The sequence below is a fragment of the Oncorhynchus clarkii genome, chromosome 14, assembly GCF_045791955.1.
Source record: "Oncorhynchus clarkii lewisi isolate Uvic-CL-2024 chromosome 14, UVic_Ocla_1.0, whole genome shotgun sequence".
NCBI lineage: Eukaryota > Metazoa > Chordata > Actinopteri > Salmoniformes > Salmonidae > Oncorhynchus > Oncorhynchus clarkii.
Window position 1 is genome coordinate 29,125,217 of NC_092160.1, and position 19,068 is coordinate 29,144,284.

At 43.7% G+C, this 19,068-nt stretch overlaps 1 protein-coding gene across 3 annotated transcripts; it reads right to left on the reverse strand.

The window, feature by feature from the left end:
- Positions 1-2: 2 nt before the first annotated feature.
- LOC139366488 (RUN and FYVE domain-containing protein 1-like) lies at positions 3-17,383 on the reverse strand. 3 transcript variants are annotated; one of them, XM_071104003.1, is made up of 15 exons: positions 16,988-17,383; positions 14,128-14,298; positions 13,689-13,908; positions 13,361-13,546; positions 13,083-13,218; positions 5,220-5,321; positions 5,019-5,135; positions 4,713-4,880; positions 4,496-4,593; positions 4,053-4,172; positions 3,853-3,982; positions 3,672-3,766; positions 2,163-2,211; positions 1,870-1,947; positions 3-1,014 (listed from the first exon to the last, which is right to left on the reverse strand). In XM_071104003.1, the coding sequence occupies exons 1-15, from the start codon at positions 17,310-17,312 to the stop codon at positions 868-870; spliced, it is 2,142 nt and encodes a 713-aa protein (XP_070960104.1). In that variant the 5' UTR covers positions 17,313-17,383; the 3' UTR covers positions 3-867. The 3 variants fall into 3 exon arrangements, with proteins under 3 accessions (XP_070960104.1, XP_070960103.1, XP_070960107.1); XM_071104002.1 differs by having other exon boundaries at positions 9-1,014; positions 14,128-14,301; positions 16,988-17,382; XM_071104006.1 differs by having other exon boundaries at positions 830-1,014; positions 16,984-17,310.
- Between the last annotated feature and the right edge of the window lie 1,685 nt (positions 17,384-19,068).

Consider the following 19,068-nt stretch of genomic DNA (forward strand, 5'->3'; position numbering starts at 1 on the left):
ATTCAGATAAGTTTTTATTAAATATCTTGATAGAAAACGTTGCTCAAACCCCCCCCCCCCCCCCCCCCCCCAATGACTGGCCCAAAAATGGCTGTTAGTATACATAAAACTCATTATATACATTCTGAAATTACACATCAAGATACTAAGAAGATTCCTTTGTGTCACGAAGTGAAACTTTCACATGATTCTATCTATATAAATCAGCTCCGAGACCTTTTCAAAGCTAAATGAAAAACTTCTGCTCTAAATTACTATAATAAAGTCAATCAACGTTGCTTTTCTTGAACTGACCTTCAATAATAGCATTGAATTGAAATAGTTCATCTAACATTTCTCCACAATTGAGATATTGTTGCATAGTCGGTCATTCATATTACAACAAACACTGATGTTCCAATACCCTGTGGCTCCCTTAAATGTGGCATCTTAGAGAATATATATATATATATATAATATATATTTAGTATAACTGGGAATGGAGTTTGTTCGTAACAATGAACAATTAGCCCCGTTGACCCACTATTGTTTATTGATCTTATTTAGTGATATCCCTCCAGGTGAGTTTAAAAGAGAGAAGGCAGTATTAGCCCAAGAGGAGAGTAGAACCCTCTACAGTTCAAAAGTCAACTGTGCCCAAAGATCCTGAATTTCATGTAAGTGGCGAAACAACTTTATAGCTCACACCAAATCTCCTGCTCAAATTGGATTAAAATGTGTTCTCAATGACCAAGAGTACTGTGGGCTTTGAGCACAGCCTAGAGAGAATAAAGATTGAGTGTCTGCTTGTGTGTCAAGAAGAGTGTGTGTATGAGGGTCTACTTGTTTGTGTCAAGGAGTGTGTGTATGAGGGTCTACTTTTGTATGTCAAGAGGAGGTAGAAGAGGTGCTCCTCTGCAGCAGTAGGGAGTGGCAGATGTCACAGACCCGTACAGGTCGAGGGTAGGAGGGCAGGGCCAACTCATTACTAGAACAACTGTTACAGTAGATATCTCCACAGTTCCTACAGTGGTGCTGCAGAGAGGGAGAGAAAACACAAATGTCCAAGTATAACTATTTGTAACACTTGTGGCAAATGAGAGCGTTTCAAACAAAGGCATTTATACACAACAAAAATTTAAAAAACGCAACATGTAAAGTGTTGGTTTCATGAGCTGAAAAACATCCCAGAAATGTTCCAAGCTTACACTTAAATTTTATGCACAAATGTGTTTACATCCCTGTTAGTGAGCATTTCTCTTTTGCCAAGATAATCCATCCACCTGACAGGAGTGACAAATCAAGAAGCATGATCATTACACAGGTGCACCTTGTACCGGGGACAAGAAAAGGCCACAAAAATGTGCAGTTGTCTAAAGTTAAGGGCACGTGCAATTAGTATGCTTGACTGCAGGAATGTCCACCCGAGCTGTTGGCAGAAAATTCAATGTTCATTTATCAACCTTAAGCAGCCACTAATGTCATTTTAGGGAATTTGGCAGTACGTCCAACCGGCCTCACAACCGCAGACCACATGTTACCACGCCAGCCCAGGACCTCCACATCTGGCTTCACCTGTGGGATTGTCTGAGACCAGACACCCGGACAGCTGATGAAACTGAGGAGTATTGCTGTCTGAAATAAAGTCCTTTTGTGGGGAATAACTCATTCTGATTGGTTGGGCCTATTCCCTCCAGGTTCCACCCGTGGCTACACCCCTACCCAGTCATGTGAACTCCATAGATTAGGGCCTTATTTCAATTGACTGATTTCCTTATATGAACTAACTGTAACTCAGTAAAATTGTTGTCATGTTGTTTATTTTTGTTCAGTATAAATCTTTCTTTACATCTGCCACAGTCCACAACTGATGGATGGACAGAGCTTTACCTTTCTGCGAGCGATAGAGAACTCCTTCTGACAGTGTTTACACTGTGTAGCCTCATCGTCTTTCAGCCAGGCTTGGCCCTGATGGACAGAAAACAATGCTCAATCACAAATGATTACAGAAATTAGTGAGCGTGTGTGTCGTGTAGGTTGGGGTCATAGACTTCTCCTTGTACCTGAAGGACCCTATGACCAGCGGTGAATTTCTATGTCTGTTCTTGACTAGTAAACTCCATAGAGACTTGGTATAACGGTGGGCTAGGGGAAGTGTTAATGTAGGACAGGGAACCCCTTACCTTCAGGGCTTTGTTGACCTCTTTGAAATCCTCCATCTTCAGTTTAGACCTATGAGAGAGTCACACAAAGATAAAACAGATGGAACAAAGGAAGTAAATGAAGAGGGATGTTAAGAGGATTAGGAGTGGGCCTAGTACAGTACTCACTGGCTGAGGTTTAAGCCCATTTCTTGTAAGGCCACCTAGTACGGTACTCACTGGCTGAGGTGTAGGCCCATCTCCTGTAAGAGAGTACGGTATTCACTGGCTGAGGTGTAGGCCCTACTCCTGTAAGGCCGTCTAGTACGGTACTCACTGGCTGAGGTGTACGCCCTACTCCTGTAAGGCCGCCTAGTACGGAACTCACTGGCTGAGGTGTAGGCCCATCTTCTGTAAAACTGTCTAGTACAGTACTCACTGGCTGAGGTTTAAGCCCATTTCTTGTAAGGCCGCCTAGTACGGTACTCACTGGCTGAGGTTTAAGCCCATTTCTTGTAAGGCCGCCTAGTACGGTACTCACTGGCTGAGGTGTAGGCCCATCTCCTGTAAGGCCGTCTAGTACAGTACTCACTGGCTAAGGTATAGGCCCATCTTCTGTAAGCCCGTCTAGTACAGTACTCACTGGCTGAGGTTTAAGCCCGCCTAGTACGGTACTCACTGGCTGAGGTGTAGGCCAATCTCCTGTAAGGCCGTCTAGTACAGTACTCACTGGCTGAGGTGTAGGCCCATCTCCTGTAAGCCCGTCTAGTTCAGTACTCACTGGCTGAGGTATAGGCCCATCTTCTGTAAGCCCGTCTAGTACAGTACTCACTGGCTGAGGTTTAAGCCCGCCTAGTACGGTACTCACTGGCTGAGGTGTAGGTCAATCTCCTGTAAGCCCGTCTAGTACAGTACAGTACTCACTGGCTGAGGTGTAGGCCCATCTCCTATAAGGCCGCCTAGTATAGTACTCACTGGCTGAGGTGTAGGCCCATCTCCTGTAAGGCCGTCTAGTACAGTACTCACTGGCTGAGGTGTAGGCCAATCTCCTGTAAGGCCGTCTAGTACAGTACTCACTGGCTGAGGTGTAGGTCCATCTCCTGCAAGCCCGTCTAGTACAGTACAGTACTCACTGGCTGAGGTGTAGGCCCATCTCCTGTAAGCCCGTCTAGTACAGTACAGTACTCACTGGCTGAGGTGTAGGCCCATCTCCTATAAGGCCGCCTAGTATAGTACTCACTGGCTGAGGTGTAGGCCCATCTCCTGTAAGGCCGTCTAGTACAGTACTCACTGGCTGAGGTGTAGGCCCATCTCCCGTAAGGCCGTCTAGTACAGTACTCACTGGCTGAGGTGTAGGCCCATCTCCTGTAAGGCCGTCTAGTACAGTACTCACTAGCTGAGGTGTAGGCCCTTCTCGCGTAAGGCCGTACAGTACAGTACAGTACTCACTGGCTGAGGTGTAGGCCCATCTCCTGTAAGCCCGTCTAGTACAGTACTCACTGGCTGGGGTGTAGGCCCATTTCTTGTAAGGCCGCCTAGTACAGTACTCACTGGCTGAGGTGTAGGCCCATCTCCTGTAAGGCCGTCTCCTGCTCCTGACAGGTCAGCTGGAGCTGCTTCTTCTCCTGATGAACTTCCTGCAGCTCCTAGAAACCCACAGAAACCAGCTCAGAAGAAAAACGGGAGGTAGACTTCTCTTCTCTCTCTCTGAGTGTGTGAGAGAGACACTGACCGTGTGTAGCCCCTGTATCTGTTGTAGTTGAGTGCGTAGCTCGGTGCTGTTGTCCTGTTCTCTCTGTAGAGCTCTCTGAATGGCCTGTCTCTGCTCCTTCTCACTGCGCAGATCACTCTCCAGACACAGCCTAGAGAGACAGGGGAGAGTGGATCACAACATGTGTGTGTGTATGTGTGTGTGTGTGTGTCCATACGTACCTCAGTGTGTCCAGGTCAGACAGCTGTTTCTGTAGGGAGTCTACTCTGCCCTCCAACTCGGTCCTCATGTCTCTCTCGGTCTGGTCACTCTGTCTTCGATCACGCTCAGAGTTCTGCAGTCTGAAAATACATGGGCTACAATTAGTTTTCAATCATGTTAAAACACAGAAACCATTACGGACACCACTCTGCACCACACACACACACAGTCTTGTACAACTGACCTTGTGGGGGGACACAATTCAGTCCCATTCAAAATCTTATTTTCTCTAACCCTAAAACTAACCCTAGTTCATTATCCCAAACCTAATTCTAACCTTTACACTAAACCCCCTAGAAGTAGCATTTGACATTGTGGGGACTAACAAAATGTCCCCAGTTGGTCAAATGTAGTATGTTTACTATTCTTGTGGGGACTTCTGGTTAAACACGTCCACACAAACCTCTGCTCCATCTCTTTAATGGTGGTCTCCATCTGGTTCATCTTCTCCTCCAGTTGTCCTTCTTCCTCCTCCTTCCTCTGGACCTCGCGCTCACAGTCCTACACACACACACACACTCTCTCTGTCAAGAGGTGTTGCGGCGTAAGTGAGAGTGTGTGTGTCATGTTTGCGTGAGCTTGTGTGTGTGTGTGTGTGTATTTCTGTCCGTGTGTGTTACCTGTGTCTTATGGAACATCTGCAGGTTGAGGGTTTTGACCTGGTCTAGTTGTTGTCGGAGGGCTTGCAGTGTGTCCTGTTTCTCATGTGTGTCTTTCTCCAGCAGCCTCATGGCCATCTCCATCTCCTGCTTTAGTCCTACCTGCAGCTTCAGCTCCCTCTCCAACTCCTACACACAGGAATAAAAGGTACAGGAACACACACACACCTATTGTAGAGGCAGTATAACACATGCTAGTTAGGATCTCAAAGAAATGTAGAGATAGTTGTTTATCTTGCTGTTTCTCTCTCTCTCACACACACACACCTGTCTAATGCGTTTCTCCTCCTGGTACTGTTTCCACACCACACTGTACATCTCATCCAGGCCCTGTCGTGTCTGTCTGTATGTCTCCAGCTCTACTGCACTGTCCTCCAGGGTCGCCTAGGAAGTCACACAGGACGTGAAATACCATATCTTCATATTGTCTGATGGTTGCAGATGCATAGGAAGTGAGAGTGTCCTGACCTCCTCTTTCTTCTGACTGCTCTGGACGATGGTCTCATTCTCATGTCTCAGGGTTTCCTGTTCCTCCCGTAAAGAGTTAATCCTGTCTGTCGCTGCCATCAGCTGTAGGGTTATAACACATCCATAAGCACTATGTAGGGTTATAACACCCCCATAAGCACTAGGGTTAGAACACATCCATAAGCACTATAGGTTATAACACATCCATAAGCACTATGTAGGGTTAGTTTTTCCCCCTTGTGATTAATCTCATTGTCTGTAAGTGTTAAAATATACAGAAAACATCTAAACAGATCATCTATACAGCTAAAATCTACAATGCCATGTAAAAACAAGTTGACATTGAGGTTAAAGTGTGCTTTTCTCAATTGACCTAATTTTGCTAACTTACACAAAATAAAGACGTCAATATTCTTGTAAAGTTTAGCAATTAACTTGATAAATCTATTTTTTTATTTTTATTGACAGCCCTAGACAATAGGGTTATAACTAGGTATGTGAATCTTTCCATGTATTTACATACATGGGCTCAGATTAGTTTTAGTTGGAAATGAGTCGGTGCGATTCGTTTTGATTAGAGCAACGAATCAATGCGGTCCGATGCACTAACATTTGTTGCCAAAACACATTACTTTTCCATAAAAATTTTAATCTGCTGCTGAAAGATCTCATGAGCTAGGCCCCTGAGCTGGATCTGCCTGGGCGGAGTTGTGTGGGTGCTAGCAAGTGATGGATACGGACCAAAAACAAACGCAACATGTAAAGTGTTGGTCCCATGTTTCACAATTTGAAATAAAACATACAAGAAATATTCCATATGCACAAAGGTTATTTCTCAAATGTTGTGCACAAATGTGTTTACATCCCTGTTAGTGATCATTTCCAAGATAATCCATCCACCGGACAGGTGTGGCATATCAAAAAGCTGATTAAAACAGTATGATCATTACATAGGTGCACCTTATGCTGGGGGTAATAAAAGGCCACTCTAGAATGTGCAGTTGTCACACAACACAATGCCACAGATGTCTCAAGTTGAGGGAGAGTGCAATTGGCATGTTGACTGCAGGAATGTCCACCAGAGCTGTTGGCAGAGAATTCAACGTTCATTTCTCTACCATATGTCATTTTAGAGAACTTGACAGTACAGCCAACCGGCCTCACAACTGCAGACCACGTGTAACTACGCCAGCCCATGAACTCCACATCTGGTTTCTTAACCTGCGTGATCGAGTCCAGCCACCCGGCTCAGCTGATGAAACTGTGGGTTTGTACAACAGAAGAATTTCTACACAAACGGTCAGAAACCGTCTCAAGGAAGCTCATCTGCGTGCTCGTCGTCCTCACCAGGGTCTTGACCTGACTGCAGTTCGGCGTCATAACCAACTTCAGTGTGCAAATGCTCACCTTCCATGGCCACTTGCACACTGGAGAAGAGAAGTGTGTTTTTCACAGATGAATCCCCAGTTTCAACTGTTCCGGGCAGATGGCAGACAGCATGTATGGCGTTGTGTGGGCGAGCGGTTTGCTGATGTCAATGTTATAAACTGAGTGCCCCATGGTGGCGGTGGGGTTAGGGTATGGGCAGGCATAAACTACAGACAACAAACATAATTGCATTTTATCAATGGCAATTTGAATGTACAGGGGTACCGTGACGGGATCCCGAGGCCCATCGTCGTGCCATTCATCCGCCACCATCACCTCATGTTTCAGCATGATAATCTGGACACAAAAAAATGTCCCCGTTCTTCCATGGCCTGCACACTCACCAGACATGTCCCCGTTCTTCCATGGCCTGCACACTCACCAGACATGTCCCCGTTCTTCCATGGCCTGCACACTCACCAGACATGTCCCCGTTCTTCCATGGCCTGCACACTCACCAGACATGTCCCCGTTCTTCCATGGCCTGCACACTCACCAGACATCACCGTCTTTGGATTGAAGCTGTCAATGTAAATAGTTTGAGTAGCCATTTGATTAACTGTGTTCAGTAGTCTTATGGCTGGGGGGTAGAAGCTGTTAAGAAGCCTCTTGGACCAACAAGGCTGTCATTGTTGTCGGTGATCAGGCATACTACTGTTGTGTTGTCAGCAAACTTAATGAGGGTGTTGGAATCTTGCTTAGCCACACAGTCGAGGAGGAACAGGGAGCACAGGGGGGGACTAAACACTGGGGCCCCTCAGGGGTGCGTGCTAAGAGTGAGTGTGGCAGATGTGTTGTTTCCACCCTTACCACCTGGGGACGGCCCGTCAGGAAGTCCAGGATCCAGTTGTGTTTAGTCCCAGGGTCCTTAGCTTAGTGATGAGCTTTGTGGGCACTATGGTGTTGAACGCTGAGCTGTAGTCAATGAACTGCATTTTCACATAGGTGTTCCTTTTGTCCAGGTGGGAAAGGGCAGTGTGGATTGACATTGCGTCATCTGTGGCCAGCCTTTCAAAGCACTTGATGGCTACCGACGTGAGTCATTTAGGCAGGTTACCTTTGCTTTCTTGGGCACAGGGTCTATGGTGGTCTGATTGAAACATGTAGGTATTATATATTCGGTCAGGGAGAGGTTGAACATGTCAGTGAAGACATTAAAAAAAAGATGTACTAACCCCTCCACCACCCCCACCCTCTTCGGAGTGAACACATTTGCCAGATGTTCCGCGCATGCTCGGAGTACACTTCCTGTTAATCCGTCTGGCTCCGCTGAATGTTGACCTGTTTAAAAGTCTTGTTCACATCGGCTACGGAGAACGTGATCATACAGTTGTCCGGAATAGCTGGTGCTCTCATGCATGCTTCAGTGTTGCTTGCCTCGAAGTGAGCATAAAAGGCATTTAGCTCATTTGGTAGGCCCACGTCACTGGGCAGCTCGCGACTGGGTTTCCCTTTGTAGTCCGTAATAGTTTGCAAGCCCTGCCACATCCAACGAGCGTCAGAGCCGGCCGGTGTAGTATGATTCAATCTTAGTCCTGTATTGACGCTTTGCCTCATCTGAGGGTATAGCAGGACTTCTTATAAGTGTCCGGATTAGTGCCCCGCTCCTTGAAAGCGGCAGCTCTAGCCTTTAGCTCGGTGCAGATGTTGCTTGTAATCCATGGCTTCTGTTTGGGATATGTACGTACAGTCACTGCGGGGACAACGTCATCAATGCACTTATTAATGAAGCCAGTGACTGAGGTGGTGTACTCCTCAATGCCATTGGACAACTTGGAGTGAGCTTCTCTTCTTCTCCCGCGTCGACCATGCAGTGCGGGTAGCAAAAGTGATTGCTGTCCTAGTTATTAAACTATTAAAGTTACCCTGTATATATACCCATATATACTGATTGTTTAAAGCAAAACTACCAAAACTATTGCTGATAATAATCCAAAATATAATGTAAGCCCCGATCAGCATGCAGTCTATGGCCAGATCAGAGTCATGTCTCCAGTAGTATTTTAAGGTAATTTCCATGAGCACCAACATGTGAAGCTCATAGGAACATTAAAACAAAATTGGGTGTCAAATGAAAAGGTAAGAGTCTATATTTTAGAGTAATTAAGGCAAAGAATTATAATATATACAGTTGAAGTCGGAAGTTTACATACACTTAGGTTGGAATCATTAAAACTCGTTTTTCAACCACTCCACAAATATCTTGTTAACAAACTATAGTTTTGGTAAGTCGGTTAGGACATCTATTTTGTGCACGACACAAGTCATTTTTCCAACAATTGTTTACAGACAGATTATTTCACTTATAATAATTCAATGTATCACAATTCCTGCAACTGCACATGGGGACAAAGATCATACTTTTTGGAGAAATATCCTCTGGTCTGATGAAACAAAATTAGAACTGTTTGACCATAATGACCATCGTTATGTTTGGAGGAAAAATGGGGAGACTTGCAAGCCGAAGAAAACCATCCCAACCATGAAGCACGGGGGTGGCAGCATCATGTTGTGTGGGTGCATTGCTGCAGAAGGGACTGGTGCACTTCACAAAATTATGTGGATATATTGAAGCAACATCTCAAGACATCAGTCAGGAAGTTAAAGCCTGGTCGCAAATGGGTCTTCCAAATGGACAATGCATACTTCCAAAGTTGTGTGGAGGATCTTCTGTTTTACACTGCCCTGGTGTGGAGGACCTTCTGTTTACACTGCCCTGGTGTGGATGACCTTCTGTTTTACACTGCCCTGGTGTGGATGACCTTCTGTTGTACACTGTCCTGGTGTGGAGGACCTTCTGTTTTACACTGCCCTGGTGTGGAGGACCTTCTGTTTTACACTGCCCTGGTGTGGAGGACCTTCTGTTTTACACTGCCCTGGTGTGGAGGACCTTCTGTTTTACACTGCCCTGTCTTGTGTAGTGCACTTGAACAGTGAGATAGTGGTCCTGACAGAGGCTGGTCCACCTGTCTGATGTGATGGCCAGCTTTGGCACGTCCTTCAGCTCAGTGATCACATTGGCCTTTTCTACACCACACCAGGTAGGAATGAATGTCACTGCGGTAACTCCTGGAGGGAGGGGTAAATTTGGGGTTGAGTGCCTTGCTCATCTCCCTACATTAAAACATTATTATTGAATTATTGTGTTGTGTATTGTGGAGTGATGGGACTAACATACAACCCTTTTATACTACTGTATCCTAAAAATGAATACAACTCAATATACAGTGGGGCAAAAAAGTATTTAGTCAGCCACCAATTGTGCAAGTTCTCCCATTTAAAAAGATGAGAGAGGCCTGTAATTTTCATCATAGGTACACTTCAAATATGACAGACAAAATCAGGAAAAAATATCCAGAAAATCACATTGTAGGATTTTTTATGAATTGATTTGCAAATGATGGTGGAAAATAAGTATTTGGTCACCTACAAACAAGCAAGATTTCTGGCTCTCACAGACCTGTAACTTCTTCTTTAAGAGGCTTCTCTGTCCTCCACTCGTTACCTGTATTAATGGCACCTGTTTGAACTTGTTATCAGTATAAAATACACCTGTCCACAACCTCAAACAGTCACACTCCAAACTCCACTATGGCCAAGACCTATGAGACACCAGAAACAAAATTGTAGACCTGCACCAGGCTGGGAAGACTGAATCTGCAATAGGTAAGCAGCTTGGTTTGAAGAGATCAACTGTGGGAGCAATTATTAGGAAATGGAAGACATACAAGACCACTGATAATCTCCCTCGATCTGGGGCTTCACGCAAGATCTCACCCCGTGGGGTCAAGATGATCACAAGAACGGTGAGCAAAAATCCCAGAACCACACGGGGGGACCTAGTGAATGACCTGCAGAGAGCTGGGACCAAAGTAACAAAGCCTACTGTCAGTAACACACTACGCCGCCAGGGACTCAAATCCTGCAGTGCCAGACGTGTCCCCCTGCTTAAGCCAGTACATGTCCAGGCCCGTCTGAAGTTTGCTAGAGAGCATTTGGATGATCCAGAATAAGATTGGGAGAATGTCATATGGTCAGATGAAACCAAAATATAACTTTTTGGTAAAAACTCAACTCGTCGTATTTGGAGGACAAAGAATGCTGAGTTGCATCCAAAGAACACCATACCTACTGTGAAGCATGGGGGTGGAAACATCATGCTTTGGGGCTGTTTTTCTGCAAAGGGACCAGGACAACTGATCCGTGCATTGAAGATGAAACGTGGCTGGGTCTTTCAGCATGACAATGATCCCAAACACACCGCCCGGGCAACAAAGGAGTTGCTTCGTAAGAAGCATTTCAAGGTCCTGGAGTGGCCTAGCCAGTCTCCAGATCTCAACCACATAGAAAATCTTTGGAGGGAGTTGAAAGTCCGTGTTGCCCAGCAACAGCCCCAAAACATCACTGCTCTAGAGGAGATCTGCATGGAGGAATGGACCAAAATACCAGCAACAGTGTGTGAAAACCTAGTGAAGACTTACAGAAAACATTTGACCTCTGTCATTGCCAACAAAGGGTATATAACAAAGTATTGAGATAAACTTTTGTTATTGACCAAATACTTATTTTCCACCATAATTTGCAAATAAATTAAAAATCCTACAATGTGATTTTCTGGAATTTTTTTCTTCTCATTTTGTCTGTCATAGTTGAAATGTTCCTATGATGAAAATGACAGGCCTCTCATCTTTTTACGTGGGAGAACTTGCACAATTGGTGGCTGACTAAATACTTTTTTGCCCCACTGTATACTGACAGAGTGTTACCTAAAGCCCTTGGACTCCACTGTTGCAAAGGGGTGTAGGCCTTTCACTATGAACTTGAGCATGGCTAGGTGTCACTCATTCCCCCTCTCCTCAAGTCATCCTCCCACTAGCTGCTAGCGTGAAGGGGCTGGGGCTTGTCTTTGGCTTGGACCAGCAGCATTAGAGGGAGGAGTGGGTTGGTTCATTGTAGCTGCAACTTTAACAAAAAAGTTGCAAGATCTTTAAATGTGTGATTGAATTTCTGAACGCACCCATAGCTAAACAATCAGCTGGCTAATGGTTCCTTTTGATCATGAACCCATGTTCGCATAATCTAGTTAACTCCGTGTATGGGATCTAGGCTGCTAGCATATATTTATTTAACTAAGAAAGTCAGTTAAGAACAAATTCTTATTTACAATGACGGCCTACCAAAAGGCCTCCTGCGGAGACGGGGGCTGGGATTAAAAATTAAATATAATATAGGACAACACACACATCACAACAAGAAAGACAACATACCTAACGTAGATCGGGCAACGAGCGATGAACTACGAACTAGGCATTCGAACTGCATTTCTCTGCCTGTACATTATGCACTTACCATACATGTTTGGACAGATTTCTCGTGTTTCCACCCTTACTAGAAAAAGTATTGTTGCACTTGTGGCAACGAGCATTGTCAGCATCGACTCTGGTGAAGTGTAACAAACACTTTTAAACATTTTGTTCTCTCCTCCATCGTCACTAATTAAGAGCAGGGTCTTTCGTGTGTGTGTGTGTGTGTGTGTGTGTGTGTGTGTGCTGCAGCATCAGAGAGATCTCAAATTAGAAACGTTTTATGAGATCAAATGTGCAAGATAATGTTTATGTAGCAATAATAAATAGGAAATGTATTTTCTTAATTTCTCCAGTACCGAAAGCAGAACTGATAACATCGGAGCTTATCGATACTACAGTCTTTCATAATTTAGCCCCGGGGCCCGATACCCATCCCTACTAATTAGTGACCTTAATTCATCAATCAAGGAAAAGGGAGGAGCGAAAATTTGCAGACACTCTGCCTTCTGTGGAATGAGTGACACCTGTGCCATTAATTGTTTTTGGGATAAAAACATTGAATTTCACCTTACTGCTTTTAGCCCATAGAAACACATCGAATAATAGCTTCATACATGGATAAACAGATTTTTTTGAACATGTCTTTAACCCCTTATTTTAGGCACTAAACTATCTCCATATACCATATACACACACTTCCATTCATTTTTTTAACTGGTATCTGGCTAACTTCAGACTAGCCTTGTGGGGGTTGTGGGCATCCTAGAGCAAAACGTACGTGTTTGTGAGAGACTCACCTTTCCACAGAGGGGTCCTATTAGTGTGTAGCCCAAACTGTTGGGACGTTACAGACAGAAGTTGGCAGATCGGCTTTACCTACTTCAGACGAGTACCAATATGCTTGTGGAGGTCGTAGGGCAAAACGGAGAACACCATCGTGTTCGTGAGAGTTTCTTCTTTCCATAGATGGGGTAATAGTTTTACAGGCAAAACAATTTGGACGCAAAGACGTGTTTGTGAGAAGAACGATTTTAGGGATGCCTTATGGTCTGCAGTGAATTGAGATGCATCCCAAATAGATATCTCTAACTTAATAAATCACTACAACACATTCAGAAGCTCCTCTGACCTCCTCAATGAGCTTGCTGTTGGTCTTCTCTATGGAGTCCATCTTGGCCTGCAGGTCAGTGACAGTGCAGCTCAGGTGTCTGTTCAGCTCCTCGATGTAGTGCTTCTGGTCCAATATGGCCGTCAACTTAGCATCACTGACAGAGAGAGAGAGGAGTGTGGTTTATGTTGATGGTTTATCTTTGTATCACTGAGAAAGAGAAGCAAGAGGAAAGGAAAATAGGACAAAACAAAGACAGGAGTGTGTTTGATGTGAGGGAGGAAAGACACCGTACTTACTCCTTAGTGGTCTCAGTGGTCATAGGGTCCTTCAGGTACAAGGAGAAGTCTATGACCCCCACCTGGGAGTCCAGGTCCTCTCCTTTGATACAGAGGTTAGCATCAATGACGTTTAGCCCCACCAGCATCCCTCCTATCACTGTCCCCTCCTCCTCCATCATCAACGCTCCTGGATCGTAGAACTCCCTGTAGGAGGAAGGAGGCAGAGAGATTTCCTAAGATGGATATAATAACTACTGTAAACATGAATAGACTCAAAATGCTTAGCGGTATTACATGTTTATTACACGGATTCAGTTCTAGCAACAGAGCCTTGCACTGTACTCACCCTAGGATGTCCTTACGGTCCAGCAGGGCTTTCAGGTAGTCAGACAATTTCTTCTGCATCAGGGCCATATGCAGCCAGGCCCGAGCCCGACCCAACCCAGTCTTTATCCCTGGCAGGTCTCTGGCACTGGTGGTAATATCAGTAGAATCAGGACACAGCTTCTGAACCAGCTCCAGAGGACCCCAAATAGACTTATTCTGATTGATGAATGACTTCTTCACTACATAGGGAAAGAGAAAGATAGAAGAAAGGAGAATGTTTAGGTAGTGTTCAAAGGGTGAAAACTAGTGCCGCAAGAATGCTACAGCAATTGGTTGTGAAGGCTTTCACTCCAGCACTGCAGTAACAAAACTGACTGAGCTCATCAAGTCCGCAACACACCTAGTAGCGCTCCAGACTGAGGGTTGTCCTGTCACCCCTGTTCCAGAGCAAGTCTCACCTTTCAGTCCATGTTTGAGGCACTGCTCCAGAACCACAAAGAACTGCTGCAGAGGTGGGTAGTCAGAGTCCAGGGTTCTGCCCAGACTCAGAGAAGACTGGATCAGACCCTTAATACTCAGCTTCATCATACTGAACAGGTTGGAGCGCTCCACAGCCATATGGTCCTTCACTGCTACAGACAGAGAGAGAACGAGAGAGAGAGAAATTGCTCAATGTAATTGAAGAATCCATAGAATCGAACCCCTTCTGAGAAAATTGGAAAACTCTCAAACAACACGAAGAGTTATCTTTCCAAAATGGAGATGTATGGATAAACCACTTCTCCAATCTGTTTGTTATAGAGCCAAAGAACAAACAGTAAAACAAATATACATGATCAAATATAAATCCTTGAATCAACTATTAAAGACTACCAGAACCCACTGGATTCTCCAATTACCTGGAATGAACTAAAAGACAAAATGACAAACCCTCCAACCCAAAAAGGCCTGTGGGGTTGATGGTATCCTAAATTAAATATACAGACAACAAATTCCAATTGGGTATACTTAAACTCTAACATTATCCTCAACTATGGCATCTTCCCCGATATTTGTAACCAAGGACTGATCACCCCAATCCACAAAAGTGGAGACAAATTTGACCCCAATAACTATGTGTCAACAATAACTATGTGTCAACAGCAACCTTGGGAAATCCTCTGCATTATCATTAACAGCAGACTCGTACATTTCCTCAATGAAAACAATGTACTGAGCAAATGTCAAATTGTCTTTTTACCAAATTACTATATGACAGACCATGTATTCACCATGTACACCCTAATTGACAAACAAACCAAAACAAAGGCAAAGTCTTCTCATGCTTTACTGATTTCAAAAAGCTTTTGACTCAATTTGGCAAGAGGGTCTGCTATACAAATTGATGGAAAGGGGTGTTGGGGGAAAAACATACAATGTTCTAAAATCCATGTACACAAACAACAAGTGTGCGGTTAAAATTGTCAAAAAACTAATTTCTTCCCACAGAGCCGTGGGGAGAGACAGGGATGCAGCTTAAGCCCCACCCTCTTCAACATCTATATCAACAAATTGGTGAGGGAACTACAACAGTCTGCAGCACCCGGCCTCACCCTACTAGAATCTTAAATCAAATGTCTACTGTTTGCTGATGATCTGGTGCTTCTATCCCCTACCAAGGAGGGCCTACAGCAGCACCTAGATCTTCTGCACAGATTCTGCCAGACCTGGGCCCTGATAGTGAATCTCAGTAAGACCAAAATAATGGTGTTCTACAAAAGGTCCAGTCGCCAGGACCACAAATACAAATTCCATCTAGACACCATTGCCCTAGATCACACAACAAATTATACATACCTCGGTCTAAACATCAGCGCCACAGGTAACTTCCACAAAGCTATGAACGATCTGAGATACAAGGCAAGAAGGGACTTCTATGCCATCAAAAGGAACATAAAATTCAACATACCAATTAGGATCTGGCTAAAAGTACTTGAATCAGTTATAGAACCCATTGCCCTTTATGCTTGTGAGGTCTGGGGTCCGCTCATCAGCCAAGAATTCACAAAATGGGACAAACACCAAATTGAGACTCTGCATGCAGAATTTGACAAAAATATCCTCAGCTTACAACATAAAACACCAAATAATGCATGCTGAGCAGAATTAGGCTGATACCCTTTAATTATCAAAATCCAGAAAAGAGCCATTAAATTCTACAACCACCTAAAAGGAAGCAATTCCTAAACCTTCCATAACAAAGCCATCACCTTGAGAGAGATGAACCTGGCAAAGAGTCCCCTAAGCAAGCTGGTCCTAGGGCTCTGTTCACAAACACAAACACACCCCACAGAGCCCCAGGACAGCAGCACAATTAGACCCAACCAAATCATGAGAAAACAAGAAGATAATTACTTAACACATTGGAAAGAATTTATAAATATAAAAAAAGAGCAAACTAGAATGCTATTTGGACCTAAACAGAGTACACAGCGGCAGAATACCTGACCACTGTGACTGACCCAACATTAAGGAAAGCTTTGACCATGTACAGACTCAGTGAGCATAACCTTGCTATTGAGAAAGGCCGTCATAGGCAGACCTGGCTCTCAAGAGAAGACAGGCTATGTGCACACTGCCCACAAAATGAGGTGGAAACTTAGCTGCACTTCCTAACCTCCTGCCAAATGTATGACCATAGAGACACATATTTCCCTCCGATTACACAGATCCACAAAGAATTAAAAAAACAATCTACTGGGTGAAATACCACAGTGTTCCATCACAGCAGCAAGATTTGTGACCTGTTGCCACGAGAAAAAGGGCAACCAGTGAAGAACAAACACCATTGTAAATACAACCCATATTTATGTTGATTTATTTTAGTATTTTGTACTTTAACTATTTGCACATCATTACAACACTATATATGAACATAATGACATTTGAAATGTCTTTATTCTTTTGGAACTTTTTAGTGTATTACTGTTAATTTTGTATTGTTTATTTCACTTGCTTTGGCAATGTCAACATATGTTTCCCATGACAATAAAGACCTTACATTGAAATGTGGATATAAAAATAGGCGTGAAGAGATCATAATCTGAGTTTCTGTGCAAAAGTATTTTTTTTAAAACCACTAAAACATGACCACGGTTAAATATAGACTGTTAGTCTAGATTTATGTTGCTTAAGCATGCCATTCTAATTTCCTCGCCAGGCAGGAGTCATGTGCTGTGTTGACAGCAGAGATGCAGAAGAGGGAAGTAGTTCAGCACGTAACTCCCTAGTAAGTTTATATGCTTCCATATGGGCGTGAAATACAATAACCTTACGTGCCTGGTAGGTATTGGTTGGTGTCATTCTCGGTAGACTTTTGTTTAGTCGGACTGGTAGGAGAGCTAGCGGCAGATCCCGACGATGTTGCGTTTCTCAAAGCTGCACCGTAGCTGACCCCACTGCTGATCGTCTCGGTCGCCTTCCGTGCCAGCGACAGGATCGGTGTTGACCAATTGCTCTCGGTCACCGGTTTGTCTATTGGCGCCTCTTCATCGCTACTAATGCCAACAGGGTGGCTGTCTGGAAGAACTTCCAAAACTTTGGGTTCCTCTTTGACGTCGCTTTCTTCAACAACTGTGTTTGTTTCCCTTACCTCGTCGGCCATTTTTCTTTTTTTTTTAACTAATAGAACATGTGACTGCAGGCCAGAGCCATCGTCTATGATGCCTGCGAGAAGTCCAAAGTAATCGAGTTATGATTTTCAGTGATTCAGTAAGTGTTCTTGGATTCGTTTCACGTCGTTTAAAGTGTTTTCTTTCTATATAAATAGTCAAAATAATATGTTACGATATTTTTAAGCGAAGCTAACTATTGGGGACAACAGACAATGTTTATGAGGTTATAGATATGTATCCATTTCAAGCCACTAGATGTCCCTATTGATATTGTCCCGTGTCCTTCAGGTGTGTATCCATTGCGTATGAAGGTATATGATGAAACTGAGGTTACAGACCTAGAGCTGCATTCAGATCAGTAGCTTTTGGTTGACAACATATTATTCTAGATTTAAACCAGTTTAAAACATGTTTAGCTGGTTTCCAGGTTATAGATTAAGTCTAGTCCTGGACTAAGTGGATCTTTCAATCGGGAATCTCCATTGAATCTCCATGGTTTTTAGTCCATGACCAGACATATTAAACTGTGCCCTATTATTAAACTGACCCTGAATGTCATAATTTGCAATATTTTTCTATTAATGTAGTCACAGGTCAAACGCTAACTTTTCACAAGTCCTTTATTCACATTCATTCAAATGATACAGAAAGAGGCACAATGTGATCAGCGATATGATGTGACACAATGCACTTTTATGTTATTTTTTTCAACTAAAATGCAGTCAACAAAATTAGACACATTTGTATTTAGTCTACATTCGTTTGTTGTAACTTTATAACCCATGTATATGGCTTAAACCACTCTATAAGTACATTTGAAGTCTGAAGTTTACATACACTGAGGTTGGAGTCATTAAAAGTTGTTTTTCAACCACTCCACAAATGTATCATTAAAAAACTACAGTTTTGGCAAGTTGGTTAGGACATCTACTCTGTGCATGACACGAGTAATTGTTCCAACAATTGTTTACAGACAGATTATTTCACTTATAATTCACTGTATTACAGTTACAGAGGGTCAGAAATTTACATACACTAAGTTGACTGTGCCTTTAAACAGGTTGGAAAATTCCATAAAATGACAGGCTAATTGACATCCTTTGAGTCAATTGGAGGTGTACCTGTGGATGCATTTCAAGGCCTCCCTTCAAACTCAGTGCCTCTTTGCTTGACATCATGGGAAAATCAAAAGAAATCAGCCAAGACCTCAGAAAAATAATTGTAGACCTCCACAAGTCTGGTTCATCCTTGGGAGCAATTTCCAAACGCCTGAAGGTACCATGTTCATCTATACAAACAATAGTAAGCAAGTATAACCACCATGGGACGATGCAGCTGTCATACCATACAGGAAGGAGACGCGTTCTGTCTCCTAGAGATGAACGTACTTTGGTGCGAAAAGTGCAAAACAATCCCAGAACAACAGCAAAGGACCTTGTGAAGATGCTGGAGGAAACAGGTACAAAATTATCTATGTCCACAGTAAAACAAGTCCTATATTGACATAACCTGAAAGGCCGCTCAGCAAGGAAGAAGCCACTGCTCCAAAACCCCAATATGGGTCTTCCAAATGGGCAATGACCCCAAGCATACTTCCAAAGTTGTGGCAAAATGACTTAAGAATGGCCATCACAAAGCCCTGACCTCAATCCTATAGAAAATGTGTGGGCAGAACTGAAAAAGCATGTGCGGGCAAGGAGACCGAAAACCTGACCCAGTTACACCAGCTCTGTTAGGAGGAATGGA